The sequence below is a fragment of the Arachis ipaensis genome, chromosome B6 (genome assembly GCF_059453495.1).
Source record: "Arachis ipaensis isolate K30076 ecotype BB chromosome B6, ASM5945349v1, whole genome shotgun sequence".
NCBI lineage: Eukaryota > Viridiplantae > Streptophyta > Magnoliopsida > Fabales > Fabaceae > Arachis > Arachis ipaensis.
Window position 1 is genome coordinate 149,676,862 of NC_142441.1, and position 21,376 is coordinate 149,698,237.

The 21,376-nt window shown below is 31.7% G+C and overlaps 2 protein-coding genes across 4 annotated transcripts; one reads left to right on the plus strand and one right to left on the minus strand.

Annotated features, from left to right (window-relative positions):
* Positions 1-9,435: 9,435 nt before the first annotated feature.
* On the minus strand, positions 9,436-12,221 carry LOC107605563 (uncharacterized). Its single transcript, XM_088491407.1, has 3 exons — positions 11,995-12,221; positions 11,190-11,319; positions 9,436-10,161 (listed from the first exon to the last, which is right to left on the minus strand). The coding sequence occupies exons 1-3, from the start codon at positions 12,128-12,130 to the stop codon at positions 9,519-9,521; spliced, it is 909 nt and encodes a 302-aa protein (XP_088347533.1). The 5' UTR covers positions 12,131-12,221; the 3' UTR covers positions 9,436-9,518.
* Positions 12,222-14,997: 2,776 nt separating this feature from the next.
* On the plus strand, positions 14,998-21,331 carry LOC107605562 (Pseudouridine synthase family protein). Of its 3 annotated transcripts, XM_088491219.1 has the most exons (11): positions 15,015-15,641; positions 15,989-16,115; positions 17,231-17,577; positions 18,336-18,407; positions 18,562-18,720; positions 18,844-18,891; positions 18,977-19,057; positions 19,584-19,700; positions 19,845-19,946; positions 20,070-20,228; positions 20,486-21,331. In XM_088491219.1, exons 3-11 carry the CDS (start codon positions 17,242-17,244, stop codon positions 20,858-20,860), a joined length of 1,449 nt encoding a protein of 482 aa, XP_088347345.1. In that variant the 5' UTR covers positions 15,015-15,641; positions 15,989-16,115; positions 17,231-17,241; the 3' UTR covers positions 20,861-21,331. The 3 variants fall into 3 exon arrangements, with proteins under 3 accessions (XP_088347344.1, XP_088347345.1, XP_088347346.1); XM_088491218.1 differs by lacking the exon at positions 15,989-16,115 and having other exon boundaries at positions 14,998-15,641; XM_088491220.1 differs by lacking the exons at positions 15,015-15,641; positions 15,989-16,115 and adding an exon at positions 16,635-16,933.
* Positions 21,332-21,376: the final 45 nt, after the last annotated feature.

A 21,376-nucleotide genomic window follows, 5' to 3' on the forward strand; every position in this document is an offset into this window, starting at 1 on the left:
TCCCCCGTCCAAAAAAAATAATATTATAAATTTATAATCCCTTGTCAACAAAAAAAAAAAAAAAGTATTGCAATCCGTGTCATGTCCCATTATCTCATGATTCCCAGAGTTCTTAATTCCTTTGAAGTCAAGCAAATAGTTTGTCTTCTTCATATATGGAAAATAAAAAATAAAAACCATGTCTTATTCTAGCATGTGATCATGGTAAAATTAAAAAGCATTCAAACTTTATTTATTATAGAAAGCTATTATAAAAATGACAATATTTTTGGTCTATAATAACCTTTTGTCCCAACCAAATTGTCAAGGTTTGTGGGGTAGGAGACTAGGAGCAAACAATAGTTTACTTCTGATCAAGGTATGTACTTTTTTTATCAAGGACATGGAATAATAATAATAATAATAATAATAATAATAATAATAATAATAATAATAATAATAATAAAAGTTGAGAACAATGAGATAATATAATTTTTATTTTGGTTATTAATTAAATATTGTTTCCCATTTTTTATATGAAATTAAAGTACAAGCATGCTTTAGGCATTCTTTAGTGAGCAAAAATGTACAAGTGTACCCTATTGAGAACAAATAAGAATATGTCTCTTTTTTATCAAAGCTATTTGTGAAGGAATATTCATCCATAATTTCATATGCATAAAATGCCAAAAGGAAGAAGATAGTGTAGGACAATAATAAATTAAAAGACTAGCAAATCTTTTATCAAAATAGACATAACCAAACATTAGAACAAACAAAATGTTTTGGCCATCTTTGGAAGCATCTTTTTTTTTATATAAAAAAAAATTCATAATAAATTTAATTTAAACAAGTCAGTTCCAAATTCAACTTTTGATTTTTATCCATTTTGTAAACAATGACCCCCTTAATATGGGTCAAGAGTGTAATCAAAGTAAGACTAGGAATAAAGAAAATGGTCAATTAGTAAGCTTTGGCTGCCAATTATATTGGTTGGCACATGAACAATTACCACTATGAGTGATTTTCTCCATTTATAGATAAGATTCCAAAAACTTAATACTAATTTAATAATTAACTATGTATGTAGTGATCATAAGTCATAAACTGTGGTCTTGACTAGGAGCAAAAACAACAACATATAGTGGGATAGGAATGATGAGATATTAATATGAACTTATATTATAATCGTATTTTTTTAATGAATTAACTCTTTTTTGTTGTCTATAATATTTATTAATTCGATAGACTAAAAATTAATTTATCATAGATCTGAGTTTTACTTAAAGATCTATTATTGATTAATAAATTACTGTTTACACAAGACAAAATTTAAATTTCTGACCACGCTTACTTAAATAAATGAGTGAGTTAAATATTTGATGAACCCAAATTATTTTTTTTAATGAATTAACTAATATGTAAGATATCTGTCTTTTAATAATTAGTCACTTATTAATTAGAATTTTAATAACTATTATTAGCTTGTTATTAACAAAAACCTATTTTTATTGTTAGCTATTAAACAATTGAATTAAAAGTTTTATGAAAGAAAATCAAATATAGTTTATCAACAAAATTTTAATAGCTAACAATAAAAATATGATTTTGTTAATAACAATCCTAAGTAGCTATTAAAATTAAAGTTCATAGTTTATATATGAAATGGCGGCTACATATATACATCATAAGCTATATAACAAAATCCTTATAGTTAAAGTCTGTTTGTGGACAAATTTATATTGGGAGATTTTCTATCATCTATGATAGAGTAAGGATTAACTTTAGTTAAGAAAGAAAGTTAAAATTCTGGTTAGTTTTTACTCAAAAAATTTAAAATTCTGTTAGGATTCAATTAAGCAGTTAGTCAAGTTAGACTTCAGATTAGTTAGCTTAAAGTTTATATATATCATTCAGTGTAACTAATTCCCGTTGATGCAATTCAATCAATACCAGAATTATTCTCAAAATTTTCTCTCAACCTCAACTTTTCTCTTTTCTTTTCTCTCTCCCTTCTCTTCTTTTTTCTGCTTCACTGCTCAGAGGTCTGATATCTTTCATGGTATCAGAGCTTGCATCGATAACCATGGCTGAAGAACAAGCTCCGCAACAACCAAATTTCACAACATCTTCGATCTCAATGAAACTCGATAATGATAATTTTCTGCAATGGAAAGACCAAGCTGAATCTACAATTGAAGGACACAACTTGCTGCATCACATAACCAGAGAAAAAATACTAGTAGGATTCAAAGCAAATGGCGAAGTGAATCCAGAATTTGCAATATGAAAGTGACAGGACGCTTTGCTAAAATCATGGCTTCTGGCCTCGATGAGAAAGCCATTCACCACCAGAAATGGTAAGGTGTGTATACGCATATGAGGTATGAAAAAGTTTAGATGATTATTTCACTTCTCAAATTAGAGCAAAGATCATACAATTGAAACACAAATTAAGCACTATCAAGATTGGAAATTCGGTAAACGAATATGTACTTGCGTTGAAAGGAACCATAGATGCATTGGCGTCTGTTGGAGAACCAATGAGAGAGAGCGATCACATGAACACAATTCTGAACGGGCTAACGGAGGAGTATGGATCTGTAATCACATCAGTAGTTGCAAGACCGGTAAGCATTACAGTTGGAGAACTTGAAGCTTTACTCTTGACACACGAAAGCATGCTTGAAAGATTCAGGAAACCAAAATCGTTCGTCCAAGCTAATCTTGCTCATATGCGAGGAGGATTTAGAGGAGGATTCAGAGGTGGAGACTTCTGAAATCGAGGTGGCAGATCAAGTAGAGGAGGAAGATTCTCCCATAATGACAATAGCAGGTTTGACTCTAACACAGTTTCAAACTAATGAACAATATGGAAGGTCACATGGAGGATATGCAAATGGAAATTTTCAAAACAGTAATTTTCAGAATGACAACTTTTAGAATGGCAATTTTTAAAACTACTCAAGATCAAGCCATTACTACACCAATGCACCAAAATCAGCTACACAGTACAATGACAACTCAAGATTCATACAGAAGGACTACAATGAAAATCCAAGATTTGTCAAAATGATGAGACAAATAATGGAAGAATGGTGAACAATGAAAAATCTGTGTGCCAATTCTATGACAAGATTGGCCATATTGCCAAGAACTACTGGTATAGGTACGAAAGGGACAACAACTATGGAGCTGGCTCAAGATCTGGTATGATGCAAAATTCACAAAACGCACAAGCAAGTCAATCCCCTCAACCACCTCAGGCACTGCTTGCAACTCCATCCACCATCCATGACCCAAATTGGTACCTGGATTCAGGAGCAACCCATTATATAACACCAGACCAACATAATCTGATAGAAGGAGAAGCCTATGATGGATCAGATCAAGTAATTGTAGGAAATGGTTTAGGTTTGCAAATTAACCTTGTTGAAAAATCTATCTTTAAATCTGATTTAAGTAATAGAGAGTTTATTCTACAAAAATTGCTTCATGTACCCGATATCACTAAAAACTTGTTGAGTGTCTATCAATTCTGCTGTGACAATGCTGTGTTCTTTGAGTTTCACTCTAATAAATGCTGTGTCAAATCTTTGGAAACTAGTGAAGTAGTTATCCAGGGAGAAGTTGAAAATGGAATGTACAAATTCCTTAATTTCAAATCTTCCGTCAAGTCTGCATATGCTTCAACAATGTGTAGCAAGGACAGCTTCTTGCTCTGGCACAATAGGTTGGGGCATGCCTTCGATAGTGTAGTGTCAACTGTTCTAAAGTCTTATAATATTCATCTTGATTCAAATAAATTAGCCTGTAAAGTATGTTGTATAGGAAAGTCACACCAGCTACCTTTTTCTGTATCTGATTCTTCATACATAGCACCATTGCAATTAGTGTATTCTGATATTTGGGGTCTTGCCCCCACCTCTGACACTAATGAAAATCACTACTTTGTTTTGTTCATTGATGCATATTCAAAATTTACCTGGCTATACCTTATAAAAGCAAGATCTCAGCTTAAATCAGTATTTAATTCTTTCCAACGTATGGTTGAGCTGCAACTAAATGCAAAATTGAAAATGTTACAAACTGATAATGCTGCTGAATACACTAGTTTGTCCAAAGAATTGCAGGTACAGGGAGTTGTACATAGATTCTCCTGCCCTTATGTGCATCAACAAAACAGCACAGTGGAGAGAAAGAACAGACATGTAGTAGAAAAGAGACTTGCAATGTTTGCTGGAGCTGGTATGTCTACTAAGTACTAGGCAGAAGCTTTTGCATCAGCAGCAAACTTGATCAACCAACTCCCTACACCAACTCTTGGAAACTGTTCACCCATGGAGAAGCTTTTTGGAAAGAAGCCGAATTATGATAGCCTAAAAGTCTTTGGTTGCCTCTGTTTCCCTCATCTAAGACCCTACAATAAGCATAAACAAGAGTTTGGTTCTGCCCCTTCCGTATTCATTGGCTATAGTTCAGCTCATAAAAGGTACAAATGCCTTACTCAAAGTGGCAAAGTAGTGCTGACTAGAGATGTAATTTTTTATGAAAATAGATTCCCATTTAAAGAAGGAAAATTCCTTATCACTCTATCAGAGAAAGATCACTCAGAAACCAACAACCATGTTCCACCAAGAATACCTCTTCTACCAAGAGTCTTATCCCAAGAGCACCAACCTTCATCAGGTACCAACCGAAACCCAACTACATCTTCTAACAATTCAGCCTTACAGCCTAACTCCCTCACACAATGCTCAAATCCCTCAATCTTACCTAGCCAAATATCATCACCTACACCACAACCTAGCACTCAGCAACCTCACCATCAACATTTGTTACCAATGTCACAGCAAACTACTTCACTAGACATTCTACCACTACATACATCACCAATACCTGTAGCTCCATCCAGCATTCCAATTCCAATGCCTATCTCTAATCTAAAAATTGAGATACCTGTAATATTAGATACAGCTCCACCTTAGCCAAGCACCACCAACATGCATCCAATGATCACAAGAAATAAACACGGACTCTTCAAACCAAGAGCACTACAAGCCACAGTTGAACCAAGAAATGTCAGAGAGGCACTAGCTCATCCTGAATGGAAGAAGACCATGGACAATGAATATGAAGCTCTAGTGAGGAATCTAACCTGGAAGCTGGTACCATTGCCACAAGGGAAAGAGGCCATTGGAAGCAAGTGGGTGTTTAGAGTCAAGTATAATGCTGATGACTCCTTACAGAAACACAAGGCCAGGTTAGTAGCACAGGGATTCTCGCAGAGACCTGGATTTAATTTTACCAAAACATACAGCCCAGTAGTCAAACCAACTTCAATAAGAGTGATCCTGACAGCAGCACTTGCGAATGGATGGAGCATTCGCCAATTAGATGTCAACAATACATTTCTTCATGGTGACTTGAGTGAAGATGTGTACATAAAGCAACCTTAGGGCTATGAAGTTGGAGATGGAAGCTTCGTCTGCAAACTTACAAAAGCACTGTATGGGTTGAAGCAAGCACCCAGTGCTTGGTATCACAAGCTCTCTACTATGCTCAATCACTTAGGATTCATTGCTACCAAATCAGATGTTTCGGTCTTCTCAAGGTTCACAAAAGGGGCTAGCACTTTCATTTTGGTGTATGTGGATGATATAATCATCACAGGAAGTTCAAACACAGAAATCAATCACGTGATTCACCAACTAAACATCAAATTTACACTTAAGGACTTGGGTGACTTGCACTATTTTTTGGGGATTCAAGTCTCAAAAATTAACAAGGATGAGTTGCCACTCAGTCAAGAAAAATATGTCAAGGACCTACTCATCAACGCTGGAATGGTTGGATGCAAGCCTTGTCAAACTCCCCTCCCTCATTAGTTAGGTTCTCTGCGTTCGGGGGAGCCAGCTTTGAAAATCCCAAATGTATCGGCCAGTAGTAGGAAGCCTGCAATACTTAACTATTACAAGACCTGAATTAGCCTATGCTGTTAGCAACGTCTCACAATTCCTTCAAAACCCTCTGCTTGAACATTGAAAAATGGTGAAAAGAATTTTAAGGTATGTCAGTGGAACCTGTAGCTATGGATTACACCTGCATAAGAACAGCTCCATGAAAATCACTGCATATAGTGATTCAGACTGGAGTGGGTGACCCAGATGATAGAAAATCTACAGAAATTTTTTGTGTGTTCTTAGGAAAAATTCTCATTTCCTGGAGTGCAAAGAAACAAACAGTTGTGGCAAGATCCAGCACTGAGGCTGAATATATAGCCTTAGCAGACCTGGTAGCTGAATTGATATGGGTCAAGAACTTGATGATTGAGTTAAAATTTGTCATTTCAGCCCCTCCTTTGATGTATTGTGACAACCTTAGTACAGTTCTGTTGGCAGCAAACCCCATTCTACACTAATCAAAACATTTTGAAACTGACATTCACTTTGTCAGGGACTATGTGACAAAGAAGATAGTCACCATCAACCATATTCTTGGCTCAGTACAGATAGCAGATGTGTTGACAAAAGTACTGCTAAGCACTCCATTTTTAAAGTTTAGAATGTTGCTAAATGTGGTAGAAAATGGGTCCAACAGTGAAGAGACAAGAAAGAAGTTAGAAGAGTTAGAAGATGGAGTCATGCAGCAAAATTAACTTGCAGAACAGACTTAAAACTGGCAGAAGAATTAGAAGAACTTGAAAGCAGGGAGCATGATAGAGTAATGATTAACTCTGGTTAAGAAAGGAAGTTAGAACTATGGTTAGCTTTCATTCAGGGAACTTAGAATTCTGTTAGGATTCAGCTAAGCAGTTAGCCAAGCTAGACTTCAGATTAGTTAGCAACTTAGCATTCAATTAGTTAGCTTAAAGTTTATATATATATATATATATATATCATTCAGTGTAACTAATCCCCGTTGATGCAATTCAATCAATATCAAAATTACTCTCAAGATTTTCTCTCAACCTCAATTCTTCTCTTCCCTTTCCTCTCTCCCTTCTCTTCTTTCTCTGCTTCACTGCTCAGAGGCTTGATATCTTTCAATCTAAAAATGTTTTTTCAGTATAACATTGATGACATATTTTTACGTAGCGATTAAAATAGTTCCTCAATTTTTAAATCAATTAAAATTAGACTCTAATTTTAAATTGTAAATTAAGTTAATCCTCTAGTTTCTAAATTGTCACGTATTATATATAAGTTGTTGCGGCAGAAAAATCATTTTAATCAATTTGATTCTGAGATGAAAAATTGAGGAGAGCAATTTGAATGTTTAGAATGTCCAAATTAAATTGATTGAAACAATACTAACTTGATAAAAATGTATAGCTTGATATCTTCAATTTTAAGTATATGTTTATATTAGTTTTTTTAATCAACATAAGATAGTAGAGTAATTTTTTCAAATCCTACAATAGAAAAATGTCACTCTTTTTTTTAATTATGTATTTTTTTAATTACTCCTATTTTCATTATTTTATTTTTCATAATTTTTTTATTAAAAATAAAATATTATTAATTAAAGAATAGCACAATCACCCGTTTATATAAAATAGAATAATATTAAAAAAATTATTTTTTTCAACTAATTTTTTTAAATTATTTTATTTATTTAAATTTTAAATTATAAACTCTTAATTTTAAACTCTAAATTTTCTAAAAAAATAAGAATTTTTAGGATTAATAAAATATTATATATTATTTCGATATCCATGTGTATGAAAAATCCTTATATGCGAGTGGAAGGAGAACTCTTACTAGGATTCTTTTTTCTTTTTCATTTTAATATTATTTTTTTTACAACATGAATGAATATTATTTCAGCTTCTGCTAGCTAGAAATGCTTCCTTCACGAGAGAAGCGAGGAAAGAGAGAAAAAGACACAGAATCTTTTATGGCTCATGAATGAGAGGGACATAATCACATAAATATTTAAAATGATTTAAATATTATTCAATTCTTATATATTATTATTAGGTTTGAATTGGCCACCATCCCATGCAACTTTCGTGACCACTATGATCAAACAAACAAACATGCTTATGTCATTAAAATTATTATATTATATTAAAATTATTATTCAAGTCTATGTGCATGCATGTGTTCAAACTAACAAAAGCTTTAAGAATTATATTATATTAATTTATTTTTAATATATTATATTTTAAAATATATTTTATATGGATCAAATAATTAATTTAATAATTAATTTTTTGTATATATGTATGTAATATATATCGTTGAATTGAAAATAATGTTCTTTCAAAAGTTCATGAAAAGCTCTTTATCTGCTTTAATTAAATGGTAAATTTGATGGTGACTACATTTTTATTTTTCTCTTTAATAAACTTATAATTTAGGTGAATGATAAAATGTTATTTTAATTTGATATTTTCATGATGCGACACAAAAATAAGAGATAGCAAAACGGACTTTCATGAATATTAGTCATTCTTTTCGATATTGCTATGAAGAATAAATTAATAGACAAAAAAGCTTTTAACAAGAACAAATAACAAATAATTTAAATAGGCAAATAATTAATAATAATTATATTTTGAAAAAATTTAATGAGACAGAATAATATGACAACTTGTTTCCCTATATATAATGTAATAGGCGCTGAATTTAATTATTTTCTCATTGACCCCACATTCCACCATGCATGAATCATGTATGATCAATGATGAACCTTTAATTTAGAAAAGACAAAGAGAAGAAAGCATCATGCATGCATTACATGTTGATAATCTTTAATAATTTTTTTGTTTAATTACTGTAATGGTCCCTATAGTTTCGTGAAATTTTTAATTAGGTCTTTATACTTTTTTTTAATTGGGTCTCTCTACCAAATTTTTTTTCAATTAAGTCCCTATTAGTAGTAATTAGCTTAATTTTATAGGACCCAAATAAAAAAAAAATTGGTACAAAGACCTAAATAAAAGGAAAAAAAAGTGTAGGGACCCAATTAAAAAAAAATTGGTGCAAGGACTCAATTAAAAGAAAAAAAAGTATAGGGACCTAATTAAAAATTTTGTGAAACTATAGGGACCAACAAAATAATTAAACCTAATTTTTTCTTTTAAAAACTCAGATGCAGTTAATTTTATGTAAAGTTATTATAGTTGAGAACCGTTAAATAATAATTTAAATAAATATATCAAATTATTTAATAATTTTCAACTAACTTCTGCCCATAAATTTTCATTTTTTTTCTCTTTTGACCTATAGTGCTACTTACTAAAAAAAATGTTCCCTTTTATTGCTTGTTCTCTCCTTCAATACATGTGTTATTCCATTATTATTCCCTAATTATAATTAGTGCTTTTTAATTTTTTTTCTTTTTACAAATTCCACAAAGTCAAATTCTTTTTTGTTTCAAATAAAACATGCATCACTTTAGACAAAATTAACATATATTTTAAAAAATGAATATATCTAGATATGTCAATTTGTCAAAAATAAATACATAAATACATAAAATAGAAAGAAGAGTATATCCAATAATACAACATTAATTTTTAATTTAATTACTCAATGTGGCTTAATTTCAGCACAGTTGAAATCAACCCACTCAGAGTAACAACAACTACTAATACTTTGAGAAAACTCACCAACTACTCTCTCATGACAATTAAGACCATTAACAATATCATAATAAGTAGGAACTCCATCAAACCCTAAATCCATCAAGAATTCCTTATTAGATTCATCATTATCATCACCAACACCATGTTGTTTTTCTTCTTCTAGAAGTGATGATCCACCCTTGTAGTCCAATAATGCAAGTGATGAAGAAGAAGTTGAACCTTCAATATTACTACTATTATTGTTCTTGTTGCTCCTTGAATTTGCACCATCAATTTCTAAATTCATAAATTGTGGACTATAGAGTTGTTGATGAATTAGGTCAAGACTTAGGTTAGAACTAAAATTATTAATATCATTGCTTAAAATTGGAAGATGCACTAATGATGATGATGATGAGGGTGGTGAACAATTTTTATTATCTTGAAAATCTGAGTTTTGTTGAGTAGTCAATAATGTTTTATTATTATTATTATTATTAGGGGAAATTACTTTTCCTGCCATTAGCTTCTTCTTGAGCTTGGTGTTCCAATAGTTTTTGACATCATTGTCTGTTCTGCCAGGAAGTTGAGATGCTATTGCAGACCATCTAGGACAAGCACACAAGTTTCATGTGAATACCCATAGTTTTTTTTTTTTTTTTTTTTTTTTTTTAATTTGAATATCAATAGACATACAATAATACAATAATGAATTTATAAGAAGAGTTTCAAGTATACTAGGAACACCGGTGTTTCAGTTGTTTTAACCGTTGATTTAAATTATTAAAAATATATATAATATATATTAATTGAAATCAACTGTTAAAAAAATTGGAACATCGGTATTCCCGGTACACTTGAAATTTTTCCGAATTTATATATAACTACTATACTTGCATTTGAAAGAAAAAAGTAAAAGTATCAAGCTTTTGGAACATTCAACTAACTCATGAAAATTTAAAATTTTTCTTTTATTTGTTGAGTAATTAATATTTTTACAATGGATTTGGTAATTATGTCAAGACATAAATAATATATATACAGAAAAATAAATAGAAAAATATTCAAGAGCAAGCAAAATGTATTGATTTTTATTTTGCACGTACTTTTAGAAATTAATTCAATTATTTTAGTTTAGTAATTTAATAATATATTTTTAGTCCATACTTTTAAATATTATTAACTAATTAATAAATAAAAAAATAAATTCTACTGACTCTCTAACCTTCCTCAAATAAATATCTTGAAACGAATACTCTTTCAAAAATTATACACAACAAAGTCAACGAGAGAATTTTTTGTCTCATTATTGTCACGTTTTATATCATAAATCGTCTGTTTAAATGAACTCATATTTATTATTATAATACACGCTTTTGATTTAGAAAAAATAATTAATAAACAAGTTTAGTGTCTTTAAATATATGAAAATTTTTTAAAAACAAAATTTTAGCTAAAAACTATCAAAATTTTTTATTTTTTATTTTATTTAATACACCTTAAAATAAATACATGCTAAATAAGAGAAAATTGAGCTGTTTGAACTAATTTTTTGTTGTCTTCTTAGTATTACTAATAAATATACCACTAGTGGTAGTAATGAAATTAATAATTTACAAGCTATAGATAGACTTGCCTGCTTCCCATTTGAGTATAGAGAGTGCAAATGATTTGATCCTCTTGTTCAGTAAATCCTCCATGTTTTATATCTGGCCTTAGATAATTCAGCCACCTTAGACGGCAACTCTTCCCACACCTCCTTAGACCTACATATATTAATTATATCACATCATCAATTAATCAAATTTTAATTTGTATAACACAAAATTAGAAGAGGGGGGGGGAAGAAAATATCAAATTAAAGCATATATTTGTTTCATCATATCATGATCAATCTCATCTATGTATATGTGATATCCGTTTTGCGTTAGTCGAAAACCGTCGCTATATATCCGTTTTAAAAACTGCTATTATCTGTCGGAATTCTTGTAGTGTTTGATATGATATATATATATATATCTGTCTTTAATTTGTTCGAAATTTATTCTAATTTTATTTAAAAATATGTTTGAAGATGAATGCACCTACCTCTGCAATTTGAATTGAAATTTACAAAGTAAAACACTGAATTCAATCAAAGCACAATATTGAGACAAATTAAAGATACAGATTTGAAAACCTTTAACTTAATTACACTTAATAAGCAATAATTCTTCCAATCCCCACTGATCATAATGTTCATTATAGGGGAGAAAAATTCACTTATTTCCTTTCTCAAGAACGAAAGAAAGAAGATCACCACCAAAATTATTAATGATCAAAACAACACCCCATGATTTTTTTTTCTTAAAAAAAGTTTAATTTATAATATACGATCTACTCAAATTCTATGCAAACAGAAACATAACAATTTAAGAAAAAGAAAAGAAAAGAAAAAGAACCAGCTTTTCTTGGTAATGCAATCCAATTTCCTCCAGTGCCATGAGTGTGAAGATAGTTCTTGAGTGTTGCATCCTCATCAGGAGACCATGGTCCTCTCTTCACATTTGCTTTGTCACAACAAGGAGCTCTTCCCATGGCCGCAACACTATACTATTCTCAAATGAAATAACAATAATAATTTATAATAATAGTAATAATAAAATAATGATAGTAATATAGTGACCCTTTGATTTGAGGCTTCTATCTATCTAGTGAAGGTGGTTATAACTTATAAAGTTGGTGGTGGTACCCTAGAGGGGGACCCAGTCAACTATTGGGGACAGGACATTGTAAATAGTATAATACTAAAAAAAATATGATAAATATCAACTATTAAATAAGCTATTATTGTATATTATATATTAATTTAATACTTTTAATTAAATAATTAACTATTAGAATAATTAAATTTATTTATAATATTATGAAATGTTTTTTTGAGATACTCAATATGTATTTTTAAATATGATAAGTAATTGATAATTAATTTTTATATACAAGAAGTATGATTGAATATTTAATTAGAGGTGAAGACTCAGGTGCACTCGACTTTACGTGAAGTTGATAGTTAAGAGCGGTTAGATAATTTGACTGATTTGACTAAATTTTTATCTAACGACTCTCAACTATCAACTTCACGTGAAATCGACTGCACCTGAGTTTCTACCTTTAATTAGATTATTAGATTATAGATAATATGACGAGAAACCTAAAGTTATTAATACTTGGTACAATTAAATTTCGGTTCTAATTATTCTAATCTTCTTGTTATAGTTGGTGGTTGAATTGGCTATATGTTCATGAATAATGCTCTTCATTGAGAAACTTTTTTAATTAAGATTCCCAAAATTAATATTTTATATATGCATGAAATTTGTATAAAAGAATTAATATTAACCACTCTTTTGTAAATATAATTGTTAAAAAGTAATTTATTGTTTTTAAATCTTAAAGAATCATTTTATCTTTTCTTTTTGGTCTGGAATTCGTCTTTCTTTTCTTTTCCTATTTTTTTTTTAAAAGATATTTAAGTATAGTACGTATAATAGTAGTTGAATAAGTCAGCGATCGAGTGGTGAAAAAAAAAAAAGAACAAATTTTCTTTTTCGTTTTTTTTCCTTTTCAAATAATTCGTTCTTATCAATTATTGGAGCTTATAATTAACATTGACTATTTAATTTTAATAAATTTTAGCTAAGTAACAAGAACTTATTAAACATTATGATTAATCAATCATGTATCGTTATTATATGTTATATATATATGGTATGGATTGTGAAAATAAAGTAATATATATACGAGGATAACATGAAAATTAATTAGTTTATATTAATTTATAGTTATATGTAATTAATATTATCTTTTAATTTATATTAATAGTATGATCAATTTTACTTTTATTCCCAAATAATTGTCCCGTTATACTCAAAATATAATTATAATTATACACGGATTAAAAAAAGCATCTTGATTTGATATAAATTTAAATAAGTATTCAAAATTATTATTATTAGTTATTAATTAATTATTTTGTTAGTTCTTATAATTTTACAAAAATTTTAATTGGTTACTCATAATTTAAAAATGTATAGTTAGATCCTTATTTTATATTAAATTTTTTAATTAAATCCTTAGATTAAAATATATAATAATCTTAGAATATTTACTTTTAAAATATTATTCTACAATTCATCTTATATCAAGTAAAAAAGTAAATATTTTATATTTAAAAAAAATAATTAACAGAAACTTAATTGAATTATTTTTATCAAATATAAAGATGTAATTATAATTTTTAAACTATAAGATTCTAATTAAAATTTAATAAAATTATAAAAATTAACATAATAAATAAGATAAATCACCCGTTTAAAATAAATTTTGTCCAATATTATTCGTTCGTTTGTTCTGAATTGACTTTCGTTACTAATATGTCATATACAAATTTTTTGAGCTAAAACGATTATTACTAGTAGTCACCAAAAAAAAAAAAAAACAATTACTAGTAATTTCTAGTAAATCGTCAGATTTATGTAGAAAATGAAGGCATAGGTAAATGATTTTAAATGGGTGATTTTTCATAATAAATAACTTTTATTTAGTTATCATATTCTTATATTTGCTCTTTTTTTTCTAATTCACTTTCTATTCTTCATTTAATAAAATTACTATGTATAAATATATATGTAATCTGTGTATAAATATGTATAATTCAACTTATTTTTGTTATACAAATTTATATCAAGAATAGAGAGAATTAGAGATAATAAGAGAGAATAGAAGAAAAATTTTTAGGATTAGAATCAAAGAGAGAAAGTAGAGTTCTTATTACATTATATAGATTCCTATATTATTACATCATACTCCTATCTATAGTATAATTCTCTAATTGGACTAGCTCAATACTAATTTTATCATCATCAGACCCTTAAATGGAGTTCAGATCCGCGACAGATTAATTCTTGACCTGTCGAGTTGGGACCGTAGACAACCAAAACAAAAATCTTGTACTCAAAATTACAGAAAAATATAAATCCTAATAAAAATTATAAAAACTAATTATAATTACTAAAAGAAACTAAACAATCCTAAAATAATACTTTCTATAACCACTGCTGACAAAACATATTTTTTTTTGTTGGTTTTCCACGGTATCCCCCAGCCCGACATGCCAAGGACTAATCCGTCGCGGTACTGAGCTCCATTTAAGGGTTTGGTGCTGGCCAATGAGTTGCTGCATGCACAAGGCGGGATTCGAACCCCCGACACTTGCTTAAGCGGACTAGTGAGCTAACCACTAAACCAACCCAACTTGGTAAAAAAATTCCATGAGCCCACTTAGAGTAAGTTTGTATACCAAATTTTTGTAAAACATGCACACTACTTGCAAAATTCTGTTCTGCATTAGAGTTTGGGCCCAAATCAAATATAGTTAAGCCCAGAATTCTAAAACATAAGGCTTCACCTTCAAACTCCTTCCAGAACCTTCCTCCAACACTGTGAGCCACTCCTTCGCCGCCCAAACACGCCTTCACTGGAGCAGGGGTTGTGGTTACCGGCGCCGCCAGGACTTCTTCCCCTTCTGTCATCACCTCGCGCTTCTTCCTTGCTCCTTCCTCGCCCGCCACCCACTGCGAAACGAGCCAACAACCGCGTGTGCCGCCATCAATATCGCCACCGCTGGAGAACTCGAGGCTTGTCGCCACTGCAGCACGATCCCAGGGAAACGATGCCGCCATGAGCGGTGGTGGCTTAGCCGCCATCGGAAGTCCGCGACTGAACCCACGAGAGTGAAGATCTTAGCCTTTCCCCCTCCCTGCTCCACCAACCAAGGCCTTCGCGAGTGTCCGCTCTCCCCTCGTGAGGGCGCCGTCCTCGGCGCCACTGCCGCTGTGCTGGACTGAAGCCGCGCCAGCGCCGCTCGCTGTCGCCAGGCCAACCGCCGCCTTTATAAACGAGTAAGGTGGCTTTGGCGGTGGGCGATTCAACCTCGCCGCTGCTGCTCCGCCGCCCCGGACGGCAACTTCCTCCTCGGCCAGAGCCGTTTCCTCCAAATGCGCCAATTGTAGATCCAGGTGTTTTTCGAATTTTGCATATGCAACTTCTGGTAAGTTGCTGATTCTATTTGAGAGCTTAGCAATTTTTCTGGAATTATGAGTTCTTACATGTTCTTCAGAAATTGCACAAGCTGGACTTGTTGGATTGGGAACTGAGCCTGTGAAATTGAATTTGTGCTCTATAGTTGTTATATGTCGCTGAATTGCTAGTTGGATCTGAATTTGCATAGACTCCTGCCTCTTGTTTTTCTTGAAATTTCGTTGATGTTGCTGCCATTTGTTGCTCTGTTGATTTTTCGTCTGTGTGTTTTGGATGCATTGCTGATTCTGGAATTCTTGTCGCTGCATTCTCTAATCATGCATTCTCATAAACCGAATCTGAATTTTGGAATTGCAGAACTGGAAGTGTTGAAGTTGTTGTTTCTGGATTTGTTAAAGTATTGTTGATTGATTGAAAACCTACTGCTGATTTGGCTTGAATCTGGACAATTAGATGCTGTTGGAGATGTTGATTAGTGTTCAAGGTTGCACAATTCTGGCGCAAGTTGCTTTAATATCTTAAAGTAACTGTGTCTGTTTTTGATAATTTGAATTCAAGCGTTGTAAATTAGTTTGAATCTGATCCCAAATTGAGTCCGGTGAATCACCATAGAAATTTGGCAAGGTGTTGAAAGCACCATTTGATACGAATTTGTATCAAGAATAGAGAAAATTAGAGATAATTAGAGAGAATATAAGAAAATTTCTAGTATTAGGGTCAAAGAGAGAAAGTAGAATTTCTATTACGTCATGTATATCCCTATATTATTACATCATTCTCTTATTTATAGTATAATCCTCTAATTGAGCTAGCCCAATACTAATTCTATTATTTTTAATGTATATGAAAGTTCAAAAAGTATTTGTCCTTTTTTCTTATTTTTATCTTAAATCTAAATTTCAAACCTTCACCTCCAAATTTTAAAAACTAAATTATCCAAGAATAATTTTTTTATAATAAAAAATATTTAATATTAACTATTAAAAATTAATTTTTTATACTTATTTTTTTTATTAACAATTATTCATTGTAGGAGTGAATAATAAGGGGGGACTTTTTTCTTTTTAAATTTGTAGTTAATTATAAAAAATATAAGGTAGAATCACGTTTTCATCTACATGTAAAAATAATAATTAAAATTGAAAATAACAATTAAGAGGGGAATGCCAATTAACAGTACCAAATATAATAATTCAAGTTCTTCCAAGTTACATTTGCGGGTCGCGGCATTTTCAAGAGTTCATGCTTCTCCTTCAACTTCATCTTCATCTTCATCTAATTCTTCTCTTTAATCGTCCCATTGTAACTGTTTCTCTTTCCCTTACTATCCTCTCACAATTTCATTATTTTAACGAGTTTTTAAAATTTTGTTTGCTGACTGCATGTAACATGTTTGCTGAAATGCCTCAACGAATTTTTTCATTATAGTTGGTAATGTTTTTGTATGCAATCTGTTTGATGAAAAATCACATCAATCACCTGATACTTAGCTCATTGCTATGTGTTGCATACAACATGTTTGATAAAAAGTCTCAATGACAAAATACTACAAATCCCCATTTCCTGTCACTGAAACCTCGTGTTTTTCCTCCTTTTCAGATGTTTGAACCATGTTGAACAACATAAATAACAGTAGCCATTCATGGCTGTGGTTTGTGGCGAGGCACTACTCTAGGATTCGTCCTCCAAAGCCTGTCCCTGTTGAATCAGTGATCAGGGTGTCCAACAACGTTGCTCGTTTGGGTTCTCGGAAAGAAGGCCCGAAGCCGAGGCAGCTACTGTCTTTGCCACCTTTTCCTGGTCACCCTTTGCCCGGAAGGAACTCAAATGAAAGTTTTCAAGATGGGCAGCAACATGATGGTTATGTCACTGCTGTTAATTGGATCAAGTATTACTTCAAGGGCATATTGGGTTCTGTCATTGAGTCTCATTTCAGGGAGGGTCTTGTAAGAATTCATTGCTCTGTTACACTTTCATTTGCATTCCTTGTTGTTCCATTTTGTTTTTGATGCAATACTGTCTATTTTATTGTGGACAATGAATTTCTGGAATTTTCCCTAGATTTAATTTACTTGTCTTTAAACATCGATTTGGTGTAATGCTTATCATCTTTTTATTGGATTTTCCCTGTTAGACATGGTGAGAAATTGAAAAGCTATGCTTCACTGATAGCTTTTTTTTTAATCTTTGTTTAATTTTTCTATCTTCTTGTTCATTCTTGCCTTTGTATTAGTAATATTCTTCTTTTATTCTAATCTCTAAATATGAAAAACTACTCTCATTTATATTTGAATGGTGGATAGTTTATATGATGCTTTTGAACATCTTTTAACCCCAAAAAGATTATTGATTTGTTCACATTTATAAATATTTTGTTGGCATGCTGTGCTACAAGAATGTGAATAAATGCTTACAAAGTTCTTCTATTTACTTACAAGTTGTTACAAGGTAGTTGGATCTATGCTTTCTGTGATGATTAACATTTATATAATCTTTAATAAAAACTGTGGACAAAACTTTTAGGAAAGCATAGATTTAATTTGAAGTGTCTCTTGATATGTTTTATGGTAAAGCACAATAGTGTTGTTTAATCTAAGTAATTACCTCCACTTTGTTTTTGTTCTTAGTTCTTTTAATGGTCGGAAATAGATATGGAAAATAAAAGATGTGCTCACAGGCTTTATTTGTACTTCTCCTATACTAGGTCCAAATGGAGGACCCAATTTCTGACAATAATTTATCTCAGAATGAAGAGCCAAGGAGACCCTTGCGAAAGGTATTAATTTTGCTGTGTACTTTTCCATTTTGTATGACAAACTTTGCTTTTGATAGTTTCATATATGTATGTTTATTTTTCTGAGTCAATTGCTTATGATAATATGATTTGCTTTTGGGTTTAATAATACTACAACAATACAGCTTCACTACAGATTAGACCTAATGAAGTAATGAAGCAAGGGGCAAGAATTCATATCCCTGTGTCAATTGCCGAGGCTAGAATTTCCAAAAGATATGATGCTATACCAAGTGGAACACTATATCCCAATGCTGATGAAATTAAGTATCTGCAAAGGCTTGTCATTTATAAGGCATGTCTTGCATCCAATGTCAAAATTATTTTATTTTACAATTTCTTTTTACTATTCTCATTCTTCAAATGCATGGTAATATATTTTATTGATTGCATATTATGTTCAATGTATTATTCGAAGGACTTGGCTATCATGGTGCTAAATAAACCCCCAAAATTGCCGGTTAAGGTTTGTAAACCATTTTTCAGATATACAGAAATTCATTGAGTATGAGTTTAGTGGGATTTTCATTTCTTGCTGATGACCTTCTTAGGGGAATCTGCCAGTTCATAACAGCATGGATGCATTAGCAGCTGCAGCACTATCCTATGATTATGATGAGGGTCCTAAACTGGTAAAATACTCTTTCCATGCATCATTACACTGAAAAAAATTGGTTTGTACTAGAAAGTAAAATGAATCATCATGTAATAAGCAAATTTCTGTTTGTAAATAGATGGTAGTACCTCCCATTTTAGAAAATCTCGAAAAAAAAAAAAAAAAGGAATAGATAGTGACTCGGTTAAGCCAATTTCTTGGTTTCTTACCCTGGTCTCCCTTTAAAGGGAAGACCTTTATCTCTTATAGGATTTTAGGTTGTCCTCGTATGTTTTGCCTTTAGCATGTTACTGAAAATACCTGGTTGTCCTTCAAATTTAAGGATCACTACTTTGACATTTGCTGTAATGTAAGGCTTTTCAAATTTGAAGGTTGCCCTGCTAAGGGTTTCTTTCATCAACTGAAATTTTTCTCTCGATAATATGCCAAAAGACAAATGGTATTCTTGAGTATTGTTCATCTCTGCTCTATCGTAATTTAGAACTTATTGATAGTTATTGAAACTATTGTTCAACATAATAGTTTTGATGGTTGAAATTCAGGTCCACCGTCTTGACAGGGAGACCAGTGGCATCATTTTATTTGGCAGAAAAGAAGAAAGTGTGTCTCACCTGCAGTGGCTGTTCAGTAACATAAACAATGCAAAATCTTCTAGTAAGGTGCCTTATTTACATGAAGTGATGAACTGCTGTTTCCAATCCTCGTGTTCTATTAGCGAATGTAGATATTGTCTTTTTATACCCACCATCAACAACCTCCTATCATTTACATTTAATTTATGGTTCATTTGAAAATTGAAATAGGTTTGGAATGATGCATGTGAATCTACATATCAGAGGTATTGGGCACTAGTCATAGGGACTCCCAAGGAGAAGGAAGGTGTAATTTGTGCTCCCCTTAGAAAGGTTCATGTCCTTTCTTTCTTAATTTCTTCTTTATATATGTGTTAATCCAACAATGTCATGTTTTATGTCAGTGCTATCTTCCAACTTTGAAATTGATTTTGTTCCATTGTCTTCTTGTTTCAGGTGCTCTTGGATGATGGGAAGACAGAGAGGGTCGTATTAGCTCACCATTCAAGTATGGAACCGCGCCAAGAGGCTGTAACTGAATATCGAGTCCTTGGTCCAAAGATAAATGGATGCTCCTGGGTGGAGCTGCGACCACTTACGTACCGGAAGCATCAGGTATATTGGATGCTTATATGGAATTTCGATTATTACGAAGCTACTGATAATTGCATGATCCTTATTAATGTACAATCGGACTTCTTTTGTTACTTATAGAATTCTCAGATGTTAACTGTATGTTGAATTCTTTACATTGTCAAAAATGAATTTGCAATCTTTATTATTCAGACTCCTTAATTTATGGTGAATCTATAATCTTGCTGAGTTAAGCAATGTATTTTTTGTTCATGTTATTTCTTCTCCCAATTATGCAGTTGCGTGTCCATTGTGCTGAAGCACTTGGCACTCCGATAGTGGGCGACTACAAGTATGGTTGGTTTGTACACAGTCGTTGGAAACAAATGCCCCGAGTTGATGTCGAGCCAACGACTGGAAAACCATACAAGATGAGGAGACCAGAAGGCCTAGATGTTCAGAAGGGAAGTGTATTATCCAAGGTCCCCCTATTGCATCTTCACTGCAGAGAACTTGTACTTCCCAACATAGCTAAGTTTCTTCGTGTTTTCAATAAGAGTTCAGAAGAACTGCCTCGTTCGCTTAGCGCAGAACCTGATGTTCTTCGCTTTGTGGCAACAATGCCATCGCATATGAAAATTAGTTGGAATCTTATGTCATCATATTTAGTCTGATAAGAGTGCAAGATGGAATTGATTAACTCATGAGTGATGTTATTTGAACATACAAAGTGGACATCCATAGAAAGAGAAAGGCTTGTTCTTCAATCTTCACTTTGTGGCAACAATGCATTCGCACGAGTATAGTTCGGAAACTTACGATGGTTATGGTTCGAATCTCAGGCTGATTGGCCTAGATATCTACTATGATATCCTTTTTCAATGCTCAAATAACATCACTATTCTTAAATTATCAAGTGAGAAGTCAACTAGCATTTTTGGACTGGAGCATCACTGTGACCAAAACCACCTTTAGGCTGAAAAAAGGAACTTAACCATCTTTGTTGGACCCAAAATAATATCGCATTTCGGCATAGTAATTGTCCTTTTATTGCTATACACTACTTTTGATTGGTAATATTGGATTTGATCTCTCGTGTTAGTGTTATATCTTATAAAATTTAATGGTAATGTGTTTGTCAGATACATACTCTTTTCGTTTTTATTTATAAAACCAACTGTATTTGAATG